This window comes from Dipteris shenzhenensis, chromosome 16 (genome assembly GCF_047967505.1).
Source record: "Dipteris shenzhenensis isolate YYH24624 ecotype China chromosome 16, Dip_SZ_1.0, whole genome shotgun sequence".
NCBI classification, from domain to species: Eukaryota; Viridiplantae; Streptophyta; class Polypodiopsida; order Gleicheniales; family Dipteridaceae; genus Dipteris; species Dipteris shenzhenensis.
The window spans coordinates 45249631-45275244 of NC_141611.1; the positions used below are offsets into that span (position 1 = coordinate 45249631).

General features: G+C 44.0%; 1 protein-coding gene across 1 annotated transcript; it reads left to right on the forward strand.

The window, feature by feature from the left end:
- The first annotated feature begins 8923 nt into the window (after positions 1-8923).
- LOC147893032 (pentatricopeptide repeat-containing protein At4g19191, mitochondrial-like) lies at positions 8924-11044 on the forward strand. Its single transcript, XM_087386835.1, has one exon. The coding sequence runs from the start codon at positions 8924-8926 to the stop codon at positions 11042-11044; it is 2121 nt and encodes a 706-aa protein (XP_087242961.1).
- Positions 11045-25614: the final 14570 nt, after the last annotated feature.

Genomic DNA, 25614 nt, shown 5'->3' on the forward strand with positions numbered 1-25614 from the left:
TCCCTTAAAGGCACATTGTCCTTTAAGTGGGAGGTTGTGGGGGTTAAAGGTCACTATGCCTTTACCCCAGTTATGTACAATACTCAAACACATATATAAATGAATGTAAAAGAAGATTAGGGTGTTTTGCACCCACCAAAAACTTGTGTGGCTCTCTATTTCTCTCTCTCCCTCTTCTGTTCCACTTCCGTTGAGAGCACTCTCATATTCTTGTGGCTCTACCTTTTTCAAGGTAGGTTCTTGTGGTTCTGCTCTCCAATCTTTGCCTTGACTTTCCATAATCAAAATGCTTGAAGTTGATGTTTGCCTCTCATTTGTTGGTGATGAATATTTTAGAGGCTTGGGCCTCCATTCCTTCTTTTACTCTTTATTGGGACATTGTCGTTGCTGCTAGAAGATGATGGAGGTGCACTTGTTACACCTAGTACTTTGGGTATCCAAATATAAGTGTTTCCAAGGTAATATCCCTAGGCCTCTAGTAATCTTGTGTGGAAACCCAACAGTATTGTACCTTCCTTGCTGGATGGCATCGTTTTTCTCTTTGATGTCAGGGTTTGTTGTTTGCATGATGGGGTGGCTTTTGATGTCGAGGTTTTGCTAGAACCCAAATATATGATTCACCTTCAAAGTACTGTTGGGCTTGTAGTAGAGACTTTCGGACCCACACTTGCCTGGTTTCTCTTCTTCTTTGTTTTCTATGTTGGTGAGGTGCTTACCAAGGTTGAGAAGTGGAAGTGGATGTTGATGTTGATGCTTGAATGTTGGGCTAGTTGGTAGAGATAGTGCTCACAAAATTCAAAATTAGAGAAACTCAAATGTGGTACATAACCCAAACGGCATAAGAGTTTCATTCCATTTTGGCTCATATGGCTCAACTGCCAATGCCATAAAGAAGTGGTTGGTTGCTCGGTTATTGCAACAACATGATCAAACACCCCTGATACATGTAAGGATATAAAGTCCCACACTTGGCACCCTTGAACAAAAGCATAGAGCCCTTCTGAATTTTCCAACTCTGAAAGCCAAAAGTGGTGTGAAAACAAGCATCATCTAGCTCACCCACTGAAATAAGACTCTTGGTCAACTTAGGCACATGTCTCACATGTTTCAAAACAAATGCAAACCCATTTGCAAAAGAAAACTTAATGTCACCTACTCCCACTATGTCACATGCATAGTCATTTCCAAGATGCACACAACCTGTCTTTCCATTGTCATAAGTGGAGAACCATTCCCTATGGGGAGTAACATGGAATGAAGCACCAAAATCCAAAATCCAATCCTGGGAATATGCATCATCTGAAGTGGTAAGCAACTCTATAGATAAACTAGACATGAAGAGAATGTCATTGTCACTATCACGTGTGACTGCATTGATCTCCTCGATCTTCACTTTTCCTTTGTCCTCCCTTGGACTCTCTTCCTTCTGATTTGCACCCCAATTTGCATTCTTTTTCTTATCCTTTTGCAATGCTTTTTCATATGGCCCTTCTTGCCACAGTGGTAACACTCAATGTTCCATGCCCTCGATTGGCTACGAGACTTCCCTCTTTCTTGGGACTTCCCCCTGAACTGTGATCTACCCCTTTGCACATTTAAGGCTACATCTTGCTTGTTGCCATCCATAGACTTCCGTCTAATCTCCTCGGCCAACAAGCTACCCACAACATCATCAAATTTCAGTACTCCACCAAGTGCAGAGTTACAGATAGTTGTACGGAAGGTATCCCATGAGGATGGCAATGAACATAAGAGAAATATTGCCTTAGTCTCCGCATCAAAATTCATCTTTTGAGCCTGAAGCTGGCTGAAAATAATATTGAATTGATTCAAGTGAGAAGCAATGGAGACCCCTTCCTTCATCTGCAGCTCAAACAACCTCTTCATGAGGTAAACTTTATTAGAGGGAGTTTCCTTCTCATAAGTGGCACACAATATCTTCCACAAATATTTCGTAGTTTGCTCATTTACTACTGTGAAATAAACTGACTCTGCAAGATGAAGTCTAATAGTAGACTTTGCTGATGCATCCAACTCATTCCAATCATCCTCAGACATATCTGTAGGCTTAGGTTCAATACCTGTCAAGGGTTTAATTTGCTTCTTTTGAATAAGCACATCCCTTATCTATTCTTTCCACAAAGAAAAGTTTGTCCCATCAAACTTTTTAATGCTGAAAAACTCCTTTTCAGACATGGAAGAGGATGCCATGATGCAAATGAAGCAAAATCCCAAATGCTAGTACCTGCAAAAGAGAAATCACACCAAATACTAGGTGCACCTAAATGTGTATGCCACATTTGAGTGAAATATCACCAAAACTCAAAGCTCAAAGCATCAAAAAGATACAGCTGACTCATGTGCATGTACTATGCATCCATATGAGCAAATCTAGCCCAAAAGAAAATGCTGACTGCAATGGCAATCCAAAATGCCAATAAGTGCCAAATGGCTCAAGCATAAACACCGTCCATGGGCATATGGATTACTAATATCTCATCCAAGAAAGCATAACACTATTAGTGCATCACTTGCTATGTGTCAAAGCTGTCCCTCAGCATAAAATAGCATCCATGAGCAAAGCGTCCATAAAAATAGCATCCCACAAGGCAATTTGGGCCTTTCAGCGCATCTAATAAGGATCGCAATGCTTCCAACTGGCCTATAAATCATCCACTGCAACCCAATGCACACCACAAATGAGCGCACATGGCTCAAATTGCAACCAGAGTGATTTGCATAAGGTATGCTCAAGAATTCATGGTCCCATGGCAATGACCGCTACTAAAAATAGAACCTGAGGTGCCTCAAAACATGGGCGCCATTGCATAATCGGACTCATCGATAAAATCTACAAATATCTCTCTTCTGCTGGAACTCCAAAATCCCAACCGATGAGTGAGAAATGGGAGTCATCACTTATCTACTGCCATGTGGCATAAATCTAAGGTTTCAAAACCTTAGAATGAAAGATGCATAACAGAGAGACGAAATCCAATACACAAAGATCTATAACTATGAAAATACTCCACTGAATCGCGCAAGAACTAATAGGTATGCTTTTACGCATCCGAAACGTAATGGGACAGACGGTTTTAGAAAGTGTGGTCTCAATCACTGGGTCCAACACATGGGCTGAAAAACGTTTTTGGAAACAAAATTGTTTGTAAACTCCACCGGAGTGCGAATGATGAGCAACATAGAAGTTGTAGGACCTCCTGAGTTCACCGGAATTGACAGATCTGCAAATGGTTGCTCCAAACTTGAGTTCCAACACCCGGGCATAAAAACGTAGAAACTGACACAGTGAGTCAGAAATCCAACCAATGAAATGATCCCAGATTCAAGAATGAAGGTGTTTCCAAGCTCCTGAAGTGAAGTGGACACCAAAAGCAAGCAATAGTTGCCTCTACAAGTCAATAGGGAGTCTCTGTCATCAAATGGAACAGGGAAAAGCTTAAAAAACAACATTTTCTTTGAAAACACTTAACAAGCTCTCAAAACCACTTTGCAAAACCAAAGTGACTTTTAACTGGGGTAAAGGCACAATGACCTTTAACCCCCACAGAATCTGCTCACAAAGATAAGGGAAAAACACTAATAGAGGAGGATCTCACATAAATAGCATACTCTACCTCCTATCAAGTAGTCACACAAGAACCTACTCAATCACTAGTCTACTAAAATGCTATTGAATTTACTGCATCATCTTCAAGGCAACTAGTAGTTGCACAAGAGCCTGTCTTGAAAAGAGATAGTAATAAAAGAACTTGCCAAATCAAAAGCCAAATCCACTTTGGGAGCCACACAAGAACCTTCCATACTCAAAAATTTAATGGCAATCATTAGGGCAGCTACGCAAGAATTGGCCATAGCAGTAATGCCCATCACAACGGAAGTCCCACAACAACCTTCCAATATGACCGACGGATTATCTTCATCGACAAATTTCTCAGCAGAAACTTGGGCTCAACAAAAATAGAAGATCTCCAAGACACTACGGTCCTACTCACATTTGCTTCGAAGGAAATACATCAATTTATTACGGTGAGAATATGGAAGCTGAATAGGCTTGAGGATTTAATTGACAAAGGCACCAGAAAGATGCGATCATGAAGGACTATTGCAAGCTCAAGGATCTTATAATGGCAATGTGGATACCTAAGTGTCATCAACATGACAGCCCACCTTCTCTTGCATGTTTGATGGTCGGCTTCACCCATTTAGAGCCATAAAGGTAAGAGGAGAGACCTGAAAGGTTTCAATTAGCAACACCAACAATGAAGCTATAGCTACACAAGAACCTGCTTCTAAAAAGGGAGTAGTAACACAAGAACCTACTGCAAGCTTCACAAAGGACAAGACAATGCTAGTTCCAGGCCTTCATCAGTTTTCCCATGAAGAAATACAAACCACTCATTTAGTACAACATTCAGTCAACTCCATAAGAATAGACCCACAAGAACCTGCTCATAAAAATAGAGTAGATTCACAAGAACCTGCGGCAACAAGAAATATTGGATCCCTTCACAACACGTTGCTACTATGGAAGAAGCTCCTCACGAGCAAAGGTCTGAGGCTAGTCAAAGACACATTAGCCCCCCGTATCCTAAGGCACTCCTCCACATACAATAAAAAAGTGATCCTACACCAATAGCTCTATAGGATGAGTTTGATTGCAGAGTGACTCTAATGAAAAAAGGGGGTCTAAATGAGTTTCTTGTGATCCTCAAAGATTTGTTTTCACTTTCATTTACTAACCCACCCTTCATTAGCTAACTCTAACTCTTCCTCCTCTTTTTATTTGTCCTTATTTTCTTCTTTTTTATGCTTAACCCTACTACCCACTTAACCATTTGAGCCTTCCAATATCATATCGCTTATAATTTTAGAGGAATTTCCTAGAACCCAAAATGCAATAAACCTCTTCATCCATAGTCCTCATTTTAGGGGTTTTTATGGTGTATTATCAGACTCCTCTGGATTTTGATGACTCGGACAAAATAAAGCTCCAAATGGTGCCACAACCTTATTGGGCTCAAATAATTCCAAGCAAATCCCTCAACAAAATATAATCCATAAAATGGATTTTGAAAGAACCTCAAAGGAGAGAAGCACGAAAAAATGTTATGCAAAACTTTGGACTTACAAGCATGGCAGGTTAAAGACATAGTCTGATGAGAATCCAATAAAAGTTCCACTTAAATCAAATATGGACTTAAGGAGGAGAACGAGAATACACTGTACTTACTATGCTAACTTTAACACCACCAGGATCGTACCCCCATCCCTACTAACTTAAACCTTAGATTTTTATATTTCTTCCTATCTCTTTGAAAGGTCACAAGTACTCAACCACCCAACATCTAACCATTGCAGTCAATAAAGCCATGCCATGCCAATTACAATGGAATCCAATGCTACCAAAGGCAATATTCATCTTTCCAGCAACAATTCCACCACATAGGATCTAATGAAGGCCTATGAAGTACAACAAATGGCAAAAATTCACACGGGTACTCACTAGGAATGATCTTCACCGAAACGAACCAACAACCATGACCTTTGCATGATCCAAAGGACTGGATTGAGATCAGGAAGGGAGACATGTTAATCAATTGGCTAACAATATGCCACCACTGGTTAGTGATGTCATTTGATGGATAGTGGCAAGTCCATAGAGCTAGGATTATGCCTTGGAGCCAAATAGGCCCAAGTTGACTTTAAAGAATGAGGAAATAGAGTGGTATAAAGAGATTAGGGTTGGCCCCCTGTTAGCCCTCCCTTCAAAAGGTGACATGTATAAAAGGCCAAGTGGTTGACTTTGATCTTCATTGTTGGATGCACAAGTTTGGAATACAAGCTCCCTCTTCTCTTCCAAGAGTGTTTTTGGGTGTTCTCTTGTTTCCTTTGTAATCTACTAGTGGCAGCCAACTTGAAAAGAATGTGGAAAGAGCTTAATTTGCATCTGGTGCAAGCCCCACTAGCTAATGTGTCATGCCCAAGATGGAGCTGAGGATTCCATGTGATTGTGGCAATATTATCAGCTTGAATGCCATGAGAAAGGAAATATGAAGTATGATTGCCCTCAATTAGTGGGAAAGAGGAAAAGTGATAAGCATGTATCTTTGTTGGATGCATAATAAGAAGTTGGTGAAATCAAAATGTAGGAGTTAGAGGTGTTGGCATGAAAGTGAAAACATGAGGATGAGATGAGCAGTGGCATTGATGAAGGTCAAGGGGGAAAAGTATACGAAAGGAAGAGAAAGAATAAGAAATCTTCCAGATGAAAGCTTGGTTTAGTAGTTCCCATTGGGCTAGGGAATGCAGGATTATGATCTCATCATTGTTCTGTGTGGAGTGAAGGCAAATATCACCATTCCTCAATTGCTTGTAGTCAGCCTTACTTTGAGACAATAGTTTGTAAGGGCAGCTAGTTCACATAGATCGAGGAAGAAGAAAGGAGTGGCAGATGCCAAAGATGTAAACATAAATTTAAGTGACCAGATTTCTATTGTGACAACCTCAATAAATGTTATGCCAATTAAGAATGTGTATGTTGATGGTGGGGCTGCCATCAATGTTATCAGTGAATAGGCAATGTGGGAGGTTGGCTTGAAAAGCAATACCCCTTCATTGCATAAGACAAAATTGGTGGACAATTCCAGGGCTATTATTGTTGTCTGGGTGGATGTATGTGATGTTGTAGCCCTGTGTACTTTCCACATACGACCGACAAAGCTAGACAAGAGTGCATACCCCATTATATTGGGAGGATCTCCAAGCAAGGGTGACTCTAAATGCCTTTCTAGCTGGCCTCTTCAAATGAATATGTCACTAATTTGAGCCCTAATTTTTTTAACAGTCAAGCCCTAGCAGTGCCATTCGATTAGATTCAATGAATTTTTTTTGATGAAGTCTTTCTTGAAAAACACTTTCAATAGCAACTTCAAGTGTGGTTGCAAAATATCGAGGTCATTGCAAATCTCAGAACAAGCACATAAAGCAGCTCAAATCTAGATAAGGTAGAAGCTTGTCTACTCTGATGCCCTAGCCCAAGATCATGTTTCCTTGAGAGCGCAGCTCCATATTTGGCAAGATAGATGGGCAAACAAGTCAAAGAGGCTTAATGAGCTCTTGACTTGGTTGAGCAAACTAGTCAAAGATGCTCATTGAGCTCTAAATATGGACGAGCACTCCCCCTAGTATCCGAAACGAACACCTAAGGAAGCTACCTCATTACAAACAAAGGGATCCCACAGTTGCAATAGGTGGCTGAAGGGCCATGCTCGAGAAGGAAACTACTCAAATCTAACATGTATAATTGGATGGGCCACCATAAAGATAGAGATCCAAGTGATCCCCAATGAGTTTACCTATCTCACCTACCTCCCCAAACTTAGCAGGGCATCTTGCTAGACCCCATCTCACAATTGCTAAGGCACCTCAAGATGCTCATTGCTGCCACACTCATTAAGAGGCAGTCCATGGGGATCCATATGAGAAATGGACTAAAGGGAATAAAAAATAGAAGCAAGTTTAACTTAATTTCAAACACCTTGAGATCATGAATGTTGATGTAGTGCACATGGTCAAGCACTTCTAAGAAGAGTGGTAGCTCTATTAGATTCCCCACTTAATGTCAATTTCCATTTTCCGATGGCCCCACCCATTGAGGAGCAGGACACTCTTCTCATATTTGAGCCTAGCACCAAACTCCCAGGCTTCAGGAAGCTAATCCACACAGGTCATTGATCCCGTGTCCTTGCCAAAAGGTCACACCCGACCAAGGACCCCTTGATTAGTTACTTACCTCGATGTAGCTCACTTGACCCCATACCATGGGCCAAAAAGAAACTAATTAAGTTGGCTTGAGTCTCTCTCTCTCTCTCTCTCTACACACACACACACACACACACACACACACACACACATTCTACTTTTCATAGAATGAACTCTCTCTCTCTCTATGAAAAGCAGAATGTGCGCGTGTGTGTCTGTGTGAGAGAGAGAGAGAGAGAGAGAGAGAGAGAGAGAGAGAGTTTTAGATTCATGCTCTTATGCAAGTCACAAGGGATAGCAAAACTTAAGCAATCTTCAAAAATACTAAAGCCAAAATTTCATCTGACAATAGTGGATGCAAACGAAGACTCCTAGGATCTCCTTCCTCTCACCTACCCCAGCTCTTGCTTCTAGAAAACATGCCTTCTTAGATGCATTAATTATGGTTAATTAAATGTAGGAGTACTTATCAAACATTGGATTTCATCAGTGACACATACCCAACCAAGAATGTAATAAGGAGAAGGAACATAATAAAATCCCATGAAAAAGTTTGCATGGACATTTCAATGGGCAAATCACCACCCTCAAGCCCTCAATCTCTTGAATCGTCACTTCTGTGGACTACTCCCTAGGACCTTTTTCATCTAGAGATATGAGGAGAGATTAGCCTCTTTGACAAGCTTAAGCCATAGTGCAGAGACTACCATCCTTTGATACAAGCCACCTTGTGAAGATCATGATGGTGATTTACACAACCTTCTTCATGATGGAAGGAAACTATCACTCGTTCCTTCTTTCCCTCTGATGAAGTCTCTACCATGCTTTGATACAAGCCCCCTTGTGAAGACCATGATGGTGATTTTTCTTTGTGATGGAAGGAAACTATCACTAATTGTTCTTTCTTTCCCTTCTGTCAATGGCTCTGATCAGCCCGCACCATTGAATCAAATTAGATCCGTAATGGGAAACATTGAAACCGACTACTTTATAGTTTTTGTAGCAACAGGTTAAAACTCACTGCTAGCCGCCGACCTAACAGAAGCGCACGACTGCTTGATTGGCAGAATTCATAGCCATGCCAGACGGGACTCCAAGAAAATGATGGTGGAGGCATTAGATGCATCTGCATCTGCATCTAATGGTCGAAAAATGCAGTCAGCCCTTTCGTGCTGGCAGAACTATAAATACTGGCCGCAGGAGGTTGCCTCAGTTGCATGAGTTGAAAGTAATTCATGACCTTACGGGGGAACATTTGAATGAACGCCCACTCTTTGAGACAAACACTTTGATGCATATGTATGTGAAGCGTGGGAGCCTGGCTGATGCTCGCCATGTGTTTGACAATATGTCAAGGCATGACGTAGTGTCATGGAATATCATGATACTCGCGTATGCCAGGCAGGAGGATGGAGTGATGGCTTTGGACTTCTATGCAAGGATGCATCAAGAAGGTTTCCAACCAAATGCTCGAACTTTTCTCGGTGCATTGAAGGCTTGCAGTACCCTGGTAACACTGGAGGAGGAGAACCAAGTTGAATGGAAATCAGCAACAATAGTGTGCTTGGAGAAAGGTAGAGCCATCCACTCCCATCTAGTAAAATGTGGCTTTGAGCCGGACGTATTCTTAGGAACTACCTTGGTGGATATGTATGCAAAATGCGGGAGCATGGAAGATGCATGGTTTGTCTTTGATGGACTGCCTCATCGTGATGTGGTTACTTGGACTACCATGATTATGGCGTATATCAAGCTGGAGGAGGGTGCAATGGCTTTGGATTTGTATACACGAATGCAAAAGGAAGGTGTCATGTCAGATCATCGGACCTTTGTTGCCACATTAAAGGCTTGCAGCAGCCTGGTAGCAATGGAAGAAGGGAAGACAGTTGATGGGAGATTGGCAAAAGGATGCCTAGTGAAAGGTAGAGCCATCCATGGCCATATAGTAAGGGTTGGCTTTGAGTCAGGTGTATTTGTAGGAACTGCCTTGCTGGATATGTATGCCAAATGCGGGAACATGGATGATGCGAGGTGTGTCTTTGGCCAATTGCCCTGTCGTGATGTTGTCTCTTGGAACGCCATGATCCTGGGGTGTAGCAAGCAGGAAAAGGGTGCATTGGCTTTGGAGCTGTATTCACAGATGCAACGGGAAGGTTTCATACCAGACCCTTGGACCTTTGTTGGTGTATTGAAGGCTTGCAGCAGCCTGGCAGAAATGGAAGAGGAGAAGCACATAGGTAGCAAATTTGTAAAAGTAGGATACCTGTGGAGAGGTAGAACCATACATTTTCACATAGTAACGAGCGGCTTTGAGTCGGATGTATTTGTGGGAAACACCTTGGTGGATATGTACATGAAATGTTTGAGTATGGAGGATGCATTGTGCGTCTTTAAAAAGTTGCCATATTATGATTTGGTGACGTGGACTGCCATGATCCTAGGGTATGCTGAGCAAGAAGAAAGTGAGAAGGCTTTTATACTTTATGCAGAAATGCAAGAGCGTGGTCTGTCACCCGATAGCTTGGTCTTTGTGGCCATTCTGAAAGCATGTGGCAACACAGCAGCCTTGGAAACTGGAAAGGAAGTACATGTCCAAATTATCAATATTGGACTTGAGACTATTACTGTTGTGGCAAATAGTCTTATTGACATGTACTCTAAGTGCGGGAGCATGATTGACGCCCAGCAATTGTTTGATGGATTGTCCACAAGGGACGTTGTAACATGGGGTTCATTGATGGCAGGTTATGTCCGTCAGGGAGACTGTAAACTTGTGTTTCATTTGTTTGAAAAAATGAGGCAGGAAGGCGTACAGCCAGACAGGGTGACATTTCTTAGTGTTCTCACTCTATGCAGTCATGTGGGTCTAGTAGACAAGGGCCAGAAGTACTTTCAGGCTATGAGCAAGCAGTATGCCATTGTCCCAACTATTGAGCACTATACTTGCATGGTGGATCTTTTTGGCCGTGCAGGCCAAATAGATGAGGCAGTGGTAATGGTGGAGAAGATGCCTTTCCAACCTAACGTTGTCATTTGGTCAATCATATTGGGTGCTTGTCAAAAATGGACAAACATAGAAGTTGGAATACATGCCTTTGAAAATCTGGTAAGATTAGATGAAAAACTCTCTGCACCATATGTCTTGATGTCAAACATATATGCAGATGACCGGGATAATAAGATCCAGTCAATGAGAATGAATGCTCAAGCATGGCAGAAGCCAGGACAGGGTTGGTGGCTTGCCATTTGTGATGAGGGATAGAGACCGACCCAAAGGATATACTTGTACATTCAAGGTGGAAATAGATTATGTTGAAACGAAGCCAGATGTGTGCCTGGTTTAGTCACATGAAAAATGTGATGATTAAAAGGAACATAGACAGTGTGGATACAATAAGAAGCTGGCTGTTTTCACCCTAGCAAATACCGAAGGGGCATCTTGTGTGTTATAAAAAATTTGCTGGCTCACCAGGCCACTGCTCCGATGCTAAGGATTCTATCAAAGATAGATTGATGCATGTCCCTCTCAAGTATAAAGACTGAAATTGTCCTAGTGGGGACTAGCAGTGCTGCTCTCCTCTGTAGAAGAATGCTGCTGGTCATTGAGAGCTAATCAGCCCACACCTCAGAGATCGCCAAGATTGTGAAAAAATATGATGATATTTTCCTTAGATGGTCTGCGGGCAATCTGGTTTTCAATGCAGCCAAGTGAGCCATGTGCTATTGTTATTCCTTGTTTTCATATTTAGTTGTGACACTCAGTATCTGCTCAAGATAATAAGAAGTCTTGTTAGATATTGTAGCAGGGAGAAAGCCTAACTTTCTCTCCCTTCTACTCACTATTAACTGAACTGAGGGAATAATGCACTCAAACACAAGTGGCACTGTGGAGTGATTGTGAGAATCTAGCGGATGAATATAAGGGGCCTCCAAAGAGGGAAAAGATGAACTGAGTAATGGTTTTCCAGAAGGGCTGAATACAACTGTATAGAACTGAGGATAAATATTGTATGGAGGGGCTGAACCCTCACTGCAAAAGACTGAAGAAGTCCCTCACTGTAGGAATTGGAAGGGGCTGCTCTGATGTGGGTTCTTGCTGCTGCTGTCCACAGCTGGAACCGGAACCTGTAGATGATTATGTAGAGATCGTGGATGAGGGATAGATCATCTCTGCGGCTGCTTGGCCCTCCTTATCTGATGCTGATCCTGTACTGCTGGCTGAGGGAAAGATTCATCAAAAGCATGATGTATATGGTACATTTCAGCGCTTCTTGGGTAATGCTGAAAATCAGAAAAGCATGATGTATATGGTACATTTCAGCGCTTCTTGGGTAATGCTGAAAATCAGTCAGGAAAGAAGCTATTGAGCTTGATGATTGATGGTGATAGAGAGTTTACCTCTCCTAGATTTCAGCATCTATGTGATACACATGGTATCAGGAGGGATTTGACCACCCCTGTTCAGGCTGCATTCAGCTAATGAAAACTCAGAACACACGTCAACTCAAATGCAACAGGTGCAAGGAGTTGGACAAGAGACTGATAGGAGCCGGATTGCATGTAGATTGAACTAAACAATGTTAGAACAGCAGAGAACTCATGAACTTGCAAAACGGATATTTTGTATTATGCTTTAGCAGAGATAAATAACAACTCAACCTCAAAATGGGTTGTTACAGGACTTTTATAGCTGTCCAGATCCCTTCCGACTGTTATGAGTCTGCAGTCAGTTATATTTTTTTAGTAACAGCCCTTGTTACAAAACATCATACTATTGCATTAGCCCACTAATCAGTTACAGACAGTGGTATTCACTACATGCTTAGTAACCGCCTTGTGCCATGGGGGTGACTTATCCTAACCTATGCTAACCTTGGGTTATTGGCCACGTAGGTGGAGACTAAGTCTTCAACACCAGGCACTTCCGGTGGAGAGACTTTTTCTCAAAAAGTTGAAGACTCGAACCCTTTACTAGAAATAATCCTTCAGGTCAAGCCTGAAACTGTGTGTCACTGCCAAGTCAATTTTTGTATCGACTGACAATAGGATCAGCTGTGGGCTTGTCTTCCTCTGTATCACGTTGCTCTGCATCTGTACTTTCTGCTGCTTCTGTGGTCTTAGGTGGACTAGCACACCATGATTGAGTTGGGCTGTGCAGAGCATCAACTTGTGCAAGTAATACTGGCATCTTCGGTTCTACCTGGGTAGATTGATGAACCTCTTCTGCCTGCATTGTAGGAGGTGCTGAGGTGTTAGCTGGTTCTTTTGGAAGGAAAAAATTCTGCTCAAATGGCATTTGTCTGTGAGTTCTTGCCTTTACTCTTGTTCTGAGATCGTTGAGCTCGTGGGCCATAGCCTCATATGCGTAAGCAGCTGAAGCAAATGCTTGATATGGGCGTGTAGCAATTGCAAAAAGCCTGCTTTTAAGATTGTCCCATGATTCCTGTGAAGTTCTGATGAGCTGATTCTTCATTTTAGTGGCATCGGATGTTGTCATAAACACACCGTCGACTTCAGCTGCCATTTCCTTGAGTTGGATTCTAACATTTTCAAGCGCTTAGATGCGGTCTTTGAGAAGTGTATTCTGAATCTGTAATTCTCTTTGATCAGCGTCCATTTTGTCAAGTTGAATAAAAAACTCATCCTTCATTTCTTCTAGCTATGTTTTGATAGTGGGCATGCATTCTTGTTGTACTTTGACCTACCCTGTCAATTTTGCTATGTATTTGTTTTGTTGTTCCTTAGAGTTGTTGTACTCTTTAGCCATCTTGGCAAGCTCTGCATGTGTACTAGCCAGCTCCTGCCCAAGTTCAATCTGTTTAAGAAGTAAACTATTTGTTGCCTCTTTCTCTCTCTGTAATTCCTGCACTTGCTTTTGCAATTCCCGATTCTTTTTTCTTTGCTGATCACAGTAGTCTTTCAATGTGATTAATGCGTGGTCGACCTCCATTGTTGACACCTCCTCATGTGTTCTCTTTGCTAGTGCATCTGATAGTGGGATCTCCGGAAGAACAGTCAGTTTACATAGTGGGGAGAAACCACCTATCGGGCTATGTGGAGGAGAGTTGAGTAGGATCCTTGGGAGGTCAGCTTCAGACTGCACCTGTAAAGACTAACTATCTAATTTCTACTGCAGATCACGGGAGCAGTGTTGAGATATCGAGCTCCACTCGCGATATGCCAGGGTGACTGTTGTGCATTTATGTCACCGACTTGTTAGCTGGAGATGCGGTCGGTACACCGCCCACGAATAATAGCTGGATGACAGCTATCCTTATCTACACTAGTTCGTGGCTCAGTTAGTATGCCACCTTAGTTAGTTCAGTTTGGTTTGAGACCCACATATAGGGTTCTTCTATTTCTTTGTACTTGAGTTCTTTTGGCTTTTACAACTAAGAAGAGGAAAACTGTTTTCAGCCTCCACCTTTGTGTGTATCTCCCCATTGTGCATGTGAGAAAGCCGCAAGTGAGACTCCTTCCCTCTCTCCCACTATCTTCACATGGTATCAGAGCCTTGTTCGTGGTAAGGAGCTCAAGAAAGCAAGCCAACTTCGTGGTGTCCTGGTAAGAGGACCAGTGTTGCTTTCCTATTTCGAGTTTGGGAGCAAATCTCTGCAGGTAGCACAGCCAGAAGTGCAGGAGTACACTGTTTCAGATTGAGACGTCCTTCACGGTGTGGCGAGAGTGCAGTATATGCTGTGGGTGTGAGCAAAGCCCTCAGTGACTTTATTTTTCTGATTTGAGGCCGTTTCGGGGTCCGTTTTGAAGGCGGAAGTTCTTCGCAGACACTCAGAAAAAGGCCCTGTTTTTGGCTGTGCGACCACTGCGTCGCTAGTCGGTGGAAAGGTGTCGCAGAAATTGCATCATATGCCTGTGTGCAGAGATATTGGGAGTTGCAGATTCATGCCTGTTGCCTGTTGATGCAAAATCGTCACTAGGAAGTGACTGTGTGGTGAAATACCACTTTCGTCAGTTTTGTAGATCTGCCCGTGTGAGGTTAAAGCTGTGTTTTTTGCAGTGACAGAATATTTTGCAGTGTTCTGTAATGGCATCTGATTCTCTTTCACAGATTGTCACTGAAAAGCTTGACAAGAACAACTTCCAGGCATGGAAGTTGACGAATTTCTTGATGGAAAAAGGCTATTGGGAATTCATTACAGGAAATGAAGAAGAACCTGTTCTTCCTAATGTTCCCAGTCAACAGGAAATGCAGGCATTCAAAGGATGGCATGAGAGAGCCAGGAAAGTTATTTACTGGCTGTTTATCAGTATTTCGGACTCCATGATTGTGCATATTCAGGATGCAAGTACGCCAAAGGAGGCATGGGATAATTTGGCAAAAATGTACAGCACAAATACGCAAGCCAGGAAAATGCAACTCAAACAGGAGTTGCACAATGTGCAGAGAGAAAATTTGAGCATAAATGACTACCACATGAAAGTGAAGAAAATTGCGGATGCACTTGCTTCCATTGGGTCGCTAGTGGATGATGATGATTTGGTTTCTGTGACCTTGAATGGTCTAGGAAAGGATTATGCACAGTTCCGGACATCCATTGCCGTCCGTGAAAAATTTCCTGATTTTGAGGAGCTGATTGCTTTTCTAATTTCTGAAGAGCAGAGAAATGGTGGTGCATCTTCTTCAGCATGAACTTCAAAAGAAACCGTCTTCTACTCAAATGCTGGCAGAGGTAGAGGCAGAGGTAGAGGAGGCCGATCTGCAGGCCGTGGTAGAAATCAGAATATGCAGCAAATGCAAGAAAACCAGTCCTATGCAGGAGGACGTGGTAACTCTAGAGGCAGGGGGAGCCAAAGAGGCCGTGGTGGATGGCAGAGAAGCCAAAATGCAAACAGCAATGTTGAATGCTACTATTGTGGCAAAATGGGTCATATGGCTAAGGACTGCTACAAAAAGCAGAATGACATTATGAATGGAAAATTGCAGCAAGGCAATTATGCATCTTCTAGCAGGCAGGGTGATGACAGAAATGAGCATCTATTTATGGTGCAGCATATGACCAATTCTGTGACAAGTGCAGAAGAACAAAATGATGTGTGGTATGTTGACTCAGGTGCGTCAAACCACATGACAGGTCATGCAGAATGGATGCAAAATACAAGGAAAATGGAAAAGCCAAGATTTGTGGAGACTGGTGATGATACTGCACATCCTATTGTGTAGATTGGCAAAATTGCTTTGTCTATGCAGGATGGGAAAAAGAAATACTTGTCTGATGTATTTCATGTCCCGAACATCACCAAGAACCTGGTTTCTGTTGGTCAGATGGTTGAGCAGGGCTTGCAGGTCAGATTTAATCCTCATGGATGCTTTGTTGAGGATATGAAAAATAATGGTCGCTTGATAGCAAAAGGAAAGAAGAAGGGCAGGATGTTTACGTTGGATGCAGACATGCCTGAATTGAGTGCAGCAATGTTTGCACATGGGACCGGTGTAGTTGCAGATATTGATATCTGGCACAAACGCATTGGTCATGTTAATATACAGCGACTTAAATCAATGCAAGCCCAAAATATTGTTGCAGGATTGCCTAAATTCAAGGTTGCAGAAATGCACAAGGTTTGTGAAGCCTGTCAATTTGGGAAACAGGCAAGGAAACCTTTTCCTAGGCATGTTCAAGAGAGTAAAAAGCCATTGGAATTAATCCACTCTGATGTGTGGACTACAAAAGCTGCATCTATTGGAGGCTGTCACTATTTTGTCACATTTATTGATGACTTCAGCAGAAAACTGTGGGTGTATTTTATGAAAAAGAAAAGTGAAGTGTTTGGGCACTTCAAAGCTTTCAAAGCTATGGTTGAAAAAGAAATAGGCCTGCAAATAAAATGCCTAAGGTCAGATGGAGGGGGAGAGTACCTCTCAAATGAGTTTGCAAGGTTCTTACAGGAGCATGGTATAAAGCAGCAATATTCATGCAGTCATACCCCACAGCAAAATGGAATTGCAGAAAGAAAAAACAGGCATATTAGAGAGGTATCTCGGGCTATGCTAAATGAAAAAGATCTACCAGATTATTATTGGGCTGAAGCAGTTGCTACAACAGTCTAGATAATGAACAGGACTCCCACTGCAGTAATACATGGCATGACGCCAGAGGAGATGTATACTGGTAGGAAACCAGATATTTCTCATTTGAAGATTTTTGGTTGCATTGCCTATGTCCATGTGCCAGATGAGTTGAGGTCCAAGTTGGATCCAAAAGCTGAGAAGTGCATCTTTATTGGTTATTCTCTGCAGCAGAAAGGGTATAGATGCTATAACCCTTCTACACGTAAGTTCATAGTGAGCAGAGATGTTTTTGATGAGATGAGCAGCTGGTATAAACCAGTAAATGTGATGATTGATGTAGATGCACAAAATGGTAATGCTGCACAGAATGCACAGCAGCAATCACAAAATATCAGTGGACCTGGAGTGTCCTCTACCAGTGGTTCACATACTTCGCCATGGATAGGCAGATTGAGATCAGGAGAATCCCCTCAAAGCAATGCAGAGAGTGGTACGCAGGTATCACGAAAAGGAAAAGAGAAGGTAGATCAGCCCATGTTTGATGTGAATGCAGGTAACTCTTGTGTGGATGGTGAATCCAGTGGCTCAGAACAGAGCATTGATGATGAGTTGGGTATTCCTTCTGTTGTTACACCTGGAGTAAGGAAGACCAGGGATGTTTTGAGAGCACCTGGAAGTGAGCCTATTTTGCGCAGGATTACCAGGGTCAGGTATCCTGTGGATAGGCTGAAATATGATGGATTTACAGCCATTCACTATGCCTATATGGTCAAAGTGATACAGGAACCAGAACCCACTTCTTTTGAGCAAGCCACGGGAAATGAAAAATGGGAGAAAGCCATGGATGAAGAAATGGATGCCTTGGATGCTAATGCTACATGGGAATTGGTGCCTTTGCCTAAAGGCAAGAATGCAATTGGCTGTAAGTGGGTTTATAAGATGAAGCACAATGCAGATGGTTCTGTGAATAGATACAAGGCAAGATTAGTTGTCAAGGGGTATGCACAGACATATGGCATTGATTATGAAGAAACTTTCAGCCCGGTTGCGAGGATGGCAACCGTAAGAGCAGCCATTGCTATGGCTGCATCAAAGGGATGGTCTTTACATCAGATGGATGTAAAGAATGCCTTCTTGCATGGTGATTTGTAAGAAGAGGTATTTATGGAGCAGCCAGCAGGTTATGTTCATGCTACTCATCCTGAGTTTGTTTGGAGGTTGAAGAAAGCCTTGTATGGCTTGAAGCAAGCACGTAGAGCATGGTCTGAGAAGATAGGACAGTATCTTGTCACTATTGGCTTTCAAATTTCCAAGGCAGATTTCTCACTCTATGTGAGAAAAACACAGAAAGGGATTATGCTGCTGGTCATTTATGTTGATGATTTGATCATCACAGGTGATAGTGATAAAGATATCCTTCATGTGAAAATGCTATTGAGGCAGAAGTTTGAGATGAAGGATTTGGGAGAGCTGCGTTATTTCTTGGGCATTGAGGTGATTAGATCACCAAGTGGGATACAGCTCTTGCAGAGGCAGTATGGATTGGACATGCTGTCCAAATATGGGATGACAGACTGTAAGCCTATTTCAGTTCCTTTGGAGCAGAATGTGAAGCTGAGCGCAGATGCAGGTGAGCTTCTGGAAGACCCTACTATGTACAGACGCATAGTAGGAAGTTTGATTTACATGACTATTACCAGGCTAGATTTGAGCTATGCTGTTGGGTTGGTAAGTCAGTTTATGCAGGCTCCAAGGAAACTGCATTTGGATGCGGCTAGACGCATACTCAGGTATGTGAAGTCCACATTGCAGTATGGACTATTTTATGAGGCTGGGGTTCAGATACAGTTGCATGGATACACTGATGCTGATTGGGCTGGTAGTATTTCTGATAGGCGATCTACCAGTGGATATGTGTTCTCTTTTGGGAGTGCTGCAGTCACTTGGAGCAGCAAGAAACAGCCTACAGTTGCTTTGTCGAGCATAGAGGCTGAGTACAGGGGTGCAGCAATGGCTGCATTTGAGGTAGCTTGGTTGCATAAGCTACTTTATGATATGCATCAGTCTATAGATGGGCCGGTTGTCATTTATTGTGACAACATGAGCAGTATACATTTGGTAAAGAACCCAGTCTTTCATGCTAGAACAAAGCACATTGAGGTGCATTATCACTATGTGCGGGAAATGGTTTTACTAGGTCTTATTGATCTAGTTTATGTCAGCACAGAGGATCAGGTAGCTGACATATTCACGAAAGCATTGGGCACAGAGAAGCTGCGCAAGTTCAGAGACATGCTTGGTGTGTAGGATTTGGGATTGAGCTCGAGGGGGAGTGTTGAGATATCGAGCTCCACTCGTGATATGCCAGGGTGACTGTTGTGCATTTATGTCACCGACTTGTTAGCTGGAGATGCGGTCGGTACACCGCCCACGAATAATAGCTGGATGACAGCTATCCTTATCTACACTAGTTCGTGGCTCAGTTAGTATGCCACCTTAGTTAGTTGAGTTTGGTTTGAGACCCACATATAGGGTTCTTCTATTTCTTTGTACTTGAGTTCTTTTGGCTTTCATAACTAAGAAGAGGAAAACTGTTTTCAGCCTCCACCTTTGTGTGTATTCCCCCATTGTGCATGTGAGAAAGCCACAAGTGAGACTCCTTCCCTCTCTCCCACTATCTTCACAAGCAGCACCATGGTTAATCCACCTAGCCAACCTTGCTGAAGCTCACGAGTAGACAGAGAATTCCGATATCAAAACATTCGTCAAATCCTTCTCTTCTCTCTCTAGCCTCAACAAGCCCCATCTCCCTAGATAGATCTAGATGCCACGTCATCCATATAGGGCCTTCCTAATGCAACATTTCACCCCTCTCTTGGGATGCATTAAATCCTTTGCCCCTAGGCACAATCTTTGCATTAGGCCCTTAGCCTTAGATCTACCTAGTCTGGTGCTATCAACCCTCACCTAGGACCTTGACATTAATTCCCTCCCGATCATTTACATGAAGCGCAAACAAACATATTACAAAAATAGATCCTTTAAGGGAAATGTCGACTGATTCTTTCGAGGTCATGCTACCTCAGCTAGAGCGTAACATTCCTTCCCTCTTCAGACATCAGCGTCCTCGATGATAAAATCTGGGAACACTCTCCGCAATTGGTATACGGATTCCCAGGTAGCTTCAGATAGAGGCTGACCATGCCATGCAACCAACACCGTGGGTATCTTACGATTTCATATTTGCATTGTTCCTCGGTCCAGGATTCTTGTTGGTTTGCGCCTCGCATTATCCTCCATCTCCTGAAACAAAACCACACCTTCGATTAGTGAGTCACCTGTATGTAAAAATTTCTTTAAGCACGAAACATGAAAAACCGGGTGTACCTTACACCCGTGTGACAATTCTAATTTATAGGCTACACTGCCTATTCTCTTTAGAATTAACCATGGCCCACAGTATTGAGGTGATAACTTAGCACACTCTCCTGAAGTCAACGACTTCGAGTGCGAAGGAACTTTGAGAAAAACTTTTTCTCCTTCCTTAAATACTCTTATAGACCGGTTTTCATCCGCATATACCTTGGCTCTACTATCCATAGCCTGGCGGATATTAGCTCTCGCAAGTGCTAGCATCTCTCGCATCTGAACTACAAAGTTCGCGGCACTAGGCACTTTCTGAGGTACTCCAACTATAGTTGGATTCGCTGGTCTATAACCATAGTTCAGCTCAAACGGACTGATGAACCCGGTAGATGAATGTTTCCTATCATTGTAGGCAAACTCCAACAATGGCAACCACTTGTTCCACGTATGTTGCCTCAATGACACATATGCTCTCAGCATATCCTCTAAAGTTTGGTTGACTCTCTCCGTCTGACCATCCATCTCAGGATGATCCCCACTACTCATTCCCAACTTAGTCCTTAGTGTCTCAAATACCGCTGTCCAAAAATGACCGATAAATTTGACATCTTTGTCTGACACTATGGATCTAGGCAATCCATGCAGACGAAATATATGTCTAATGAACAAATCCGCCACTTGCGGGGCACTAACAGACTCTCTAGTCGGAATGAAGTGAGCCATCTTGGTTAGACGATCAACCACCACAAGGATAGAATCATACCCTCCTTGTGTCGTAGGCAGCCCTACAATAAAGTCCATGGAAATGCTCTCCCACTTACTTAGTGGTATTTCCAAGGGCTGTAAAAGTTCGGGTGGCTTCACCCGCTCAGCCTTACTTACCTAACACGAAAAACACCGTGTCACATATTCATGAATATGCTTTTTCATCTTTGGCCAAAAGAAATCTCGCTTCACGAGATCATATGTCTTCTCGACTCCTGGATGTCTCGCACATGGGTTATCATGACACTGTCGAATGACTCTCTGCCTGAGATCATTCTGACTAGGTACTACAACCTTGCCATTTCTTTCTAGCATACCATCCCTTATGGTATATCTTGCATAAGTTTGGCCTTTTCTGGATGCCAGGTCATCCTTTTCATTTTCCCCAGGTTTTAACACATGAGCCTTAGGCCATAAGCTCTGGACAAACTCGTCCACCTTTTGAGTTTCTCTGATCTCGGTCATTAGAGCACTCTCTAATACCATGAAACTCGGGTTGTGCATAATGCGAGACAATGCATCAGCAACCTTATTATCTTTTCCTCTTCGGTACCGAATCGTTAAATTGAACTCCTGCATGAGCTCTGCCCACCTAGCTTGGCGGCCCCTCAAGTCAGGCTGTTTACTAAAATGTTTCAGAGTATCATGATCCACATCCACACAAAACTCTGAACCATACAAATAATGCCTCCATGTTTTCAAAGCATGGATAACAACATACAACTCCAATTCATGAGTTGGCCAATTTCTTTGAGAGGGAGAAAGCTTCTTGCTTTCAAAGGCTACTGGCCTTCCCTCTTGAAGGAGAACTGCTCCTACCACAATGCCACTTGCATCGGTTTCCAGGAACAACGGTTTCTGGGGATCAACTATTTTTAACACCGATCCTGTGACCACAGATTGTTTTATGGTGTTAAAACTTTTTTGTTGATTCTGTCCCCATATAAAAGGTACTTTATCTGAGGTCAGATCAGTCAATGGCGATACTATCTCAGAATATCCTTTGATATGCCTTCTATAAAACTGGACAAATCCCAAGAATGATCGCAACATGGTCAGACTCTGAGGGATTGGCCAAGTTAGTATCGCAGCCACTTTCTTTGGATCCATTTCTACCCCCTGTGGAGTAATTATGAATCCTAAATATTCAAGTCTAACCATACACAGTATAGTTTTCTTTTTATTTACATAAAGACTGGCTTTCCTCAAAGTACTGAACACTACTCTTAAGTGTTCACGATGCTCAGTAATACTTTTACTGAATATTAGAATATCGTCAATAAAATGTACTACGAACTTTCCGATATACGGATGTAGTAAATCGTTCATTGTTAAGGGCAAAAGCAGCAACAGCAAAGAGGAACTAGGGGGGGCGTCCTTAGATTATTATCATTAATACGTTGTATCTAGTTTATAGTGGGATATGAAAAGACGGAAGTTCTAGGACTAGGCAGAGAACTGAATAGTCACGGCAACCGTCACGGCAACCGTGAAGGAGTTATGTGTGCCGGTTAGATAAAAGAGAAGAGAGCGATCATTCAGGGGCTCATTGATGAGGATCGGAGCAAGGATCAGTGCTATGTATCAGAGAGTACGGTGTTGTACTGCTCGGAGAAATGTAATACAGAGATTCTATTGCATCTACCTTATTGTTTTATCATGAATGATTCTGTCGATCACTGTTCTACTCTATGAATTTTCATACGCAGTTCTGAAGTACGATTACGCATGTAAATTTGTCGCAGTAGTGCGTTTCGAGTTAGTCTTCAGAGTAGAGAGGGCTAACACTTTGGCGACCACGGAAGATTTCCATGTTCGTCGCGGTGGATACCCCGGAGAGGTTGGATGCTCCCCATCTGTAATACTCTGATTCCTCGGTGCGTGGACTAGCGCATGAATGACGCTGGGAGTGAGCCAGGGGGAACATCGCGCTCTCCGGCACGGCCGCGGGAGCCTGCAACTCCAGTATCGGCACGTACAACCCGCGAGGAACGGCATGACAGATATGTGGCTCAACGTGATCTTCTCTTCGGCTTCTTCACGGATAGTGAGAGTAGTAGCCGCTCTGGCACACCTCCGCTGATCCCAGGAGAGGAAGGTCCAGTCGTTTCCGGTGTTCAGGAGGAAGGCGAATCCTCCGGACGCAGTAGCCCGTTCGATTTAACAAGTACTCCTCCGGAAGACGAAGCGTCACCGTTGCGGAATTCCCCACCACCGAGTCCCAGGAGACGGGGGGGTGGTGTGCCTGCAGGAAGCGGAGCCCCAGGTCCGTCACCAGATCCCGGTAGGGGAGGTGGAGGCGGTGGAGGCGGAGGCGGGGGTGGAGTTCCGGCGGTAAGTAGCGCGGCTATTCCACCACTGGTACCCAGGATGACGGTGAAGTACCCCAAGTTTTCGGGACGGGATAAGGAGGATGCGGATGCACATATACTGTCATTTGAGATGGCATGGATGGTGAATACGGCTCCACCAGTGCAGGCGACAGATCTTATGAAGATGGTGACTTTCATCCCGACACTGCAGAAGCAGGCGGCAGTATGGATCGCGCAATATGGAGCTACCCATTTCGCCACGTTTGATCTACTGCGGGATGCTTTTTTGCTCCGGTTTCGGGAGGACAAGACCCGTGTTCATGTCCTGGCCAAACTGGGGAAACTGGAACAGAAGAACCAAGAAGTGGAGGCGTATGCGGCCAGGTTTCGGTCGTTGATCCGCCGCCTCGATGCAGCAACTACCCCGGCAGTCCCCATCCAAAATGCTTACTTCATGGAGGGGCTGAATAAAGGATTGAAAAGGTCCCTGGCATCGTTGGATCTGGAAGCTCTTTCATTGGAAGAAGTCGTCAAAGCAGCGGTGAGGGCGGAACAAGTTCTGTTTACTTCCAAGGGAAGGAAAGGAAAAGTGAAGTATGAGGAGGCTGAGGGAGACTCCGATACCGATAATGAGGAGGAGTCGGATCAGTCGGATGAGGAGGAGGACAAACGTTCCATGAGGCGGAAGGCTGGAAAAGCGGCAGGGAAGTTATTTCCGGAAGGATCTGCTGCCGGAGCTAAAAGCCGGGATAGTGGAATAGGGTCCTCTTCAAAAGTTCGCAAGGATACTTGGTGTAATCGGTGCCGGAATGCAGGACACTTAGCAGAGGAATGCGGTTTGAATGAGCGGTGGTGTGCGATTTGCCAAACCGCGACGCATACCACAGAGATCTGCCGCTATAACGCACGAATAGCCCCGACACCAGCGGTGGCGGCGGTAGTTGCGGCACCAGCCGCAGCACCAGCCGCGGTACCAGCCGCACCGGCGAAAAGACCTTGGCGGCCGAGAACGGCTGGAACAGGTGCAGATGAACCAGTAGGGGAACGGACGTTCCTATGTTTTTATTGCAATCAACCCGGACATCGAAAGGTAGATTGCGAATTATTCAAGCGCCACAAGGCGGAAAGGGAAGCAACCCGGGGACCCGGCGATGGCAAGTCCGCACCAGCAGTGAATGCGGTTCTGATTATCGAACGCGATGATGCCAGTCAGCAACAGGATAGCAAGGAGCCTAGTCCGAAGTCCGAAGAAGTACCGGAAGTACCGGCGGGTGTCCCTGTTGAAGGCAAAGTGGGAGGAAGTGCGAGCGGAGATGTGCTCGTGGTCACACGATCCCAGGAAAAGGTGCGGGAATACAAGGCCCAGCAAGAGAAGGGGAGACCTACGGCGTTGGACTGGCAGGCACAACAAAAGGTGCGGTCGACGGTCGGTGAATGGGTCCAGAAAACCCCCACGGTGTTACCTAGGCCGAGCGCGGACAAGGCAGTCTCGGTGACGGAGAATGGTGCGAAGGTGGCAAGGCGCCTGCAAGGAGAGCAGCCAGAAGCGACTTGTCTACCTACCAGTCAGAAGGACAGCCCGATGACCGGTGAGGAGGGTGTTGAACCATATGATTTATGGCAGGATTTGCGGAAACAGCAAATACACATGACAATGGAGCAATTGTTAGCATTGGTACCCAATTTCCGGAGTTCTCTCATCAAACAATTGACGGAACCAGTCAGGGTGATGGAGTCGGAGATGGAAGCGGTAACAATGGAAGTGTCGTCAGACGGATCTGCAAAGCCTGAAGTGGAAGTACAGTCTCCTGTTTTTGACGAAGCGGTCCCGGTAATTTCCATAACACTGGAGAACAGCCGTGTGGGAGGGGTGTTGCTGGACGGAGGGTCTGGGGTCAACATCCTGTCCGAACAAATGCTGGTGCCATTGGGTATCACAAAATGGGAATCAGCACCCTTCGCCGTTCGGATGGCAGACCAACGGAGTGTGCAGCCGTTAGGATTGCTCCGTGGATTGAAAATGGAGGTTTGCGGCATGAAGTTCGAAATCGCTGCGGTGATTCTCCGGATGGAGGATATTAGCGGGTCATACCCGTTATTGCTCGGAAGACCGTGGTTGCGGCAGGCCCGTGTGAAACAAGACTGGCAATCAGACCGCATCACCATTCGGAAAGGAAAAAAGAAGCTGAAGCTCTCGGTACATACCAAACAAGGGCTGAGGACACCATTCCGACCGACGATGGCGGAAGGTATCCATATGATGGACGGAATGGGGGTCGAAGAGGAGGATGACTACTTCAGTAGGAATACGGAGCTGGTAAGCTTGTTCGAGGTCGATGTGGTTGCCGTTTTAAAGTAATA

What these genes read in the sequence shown, in the direction of transcription:
- LOC147893032 (XM_087386835.1), top strand. Translation starts at nt 8,924, where the DNA reads ATGGTCGAAAAATGCAGTCAGCCCTTTCGTGCTGGCAGAACTATAAAT.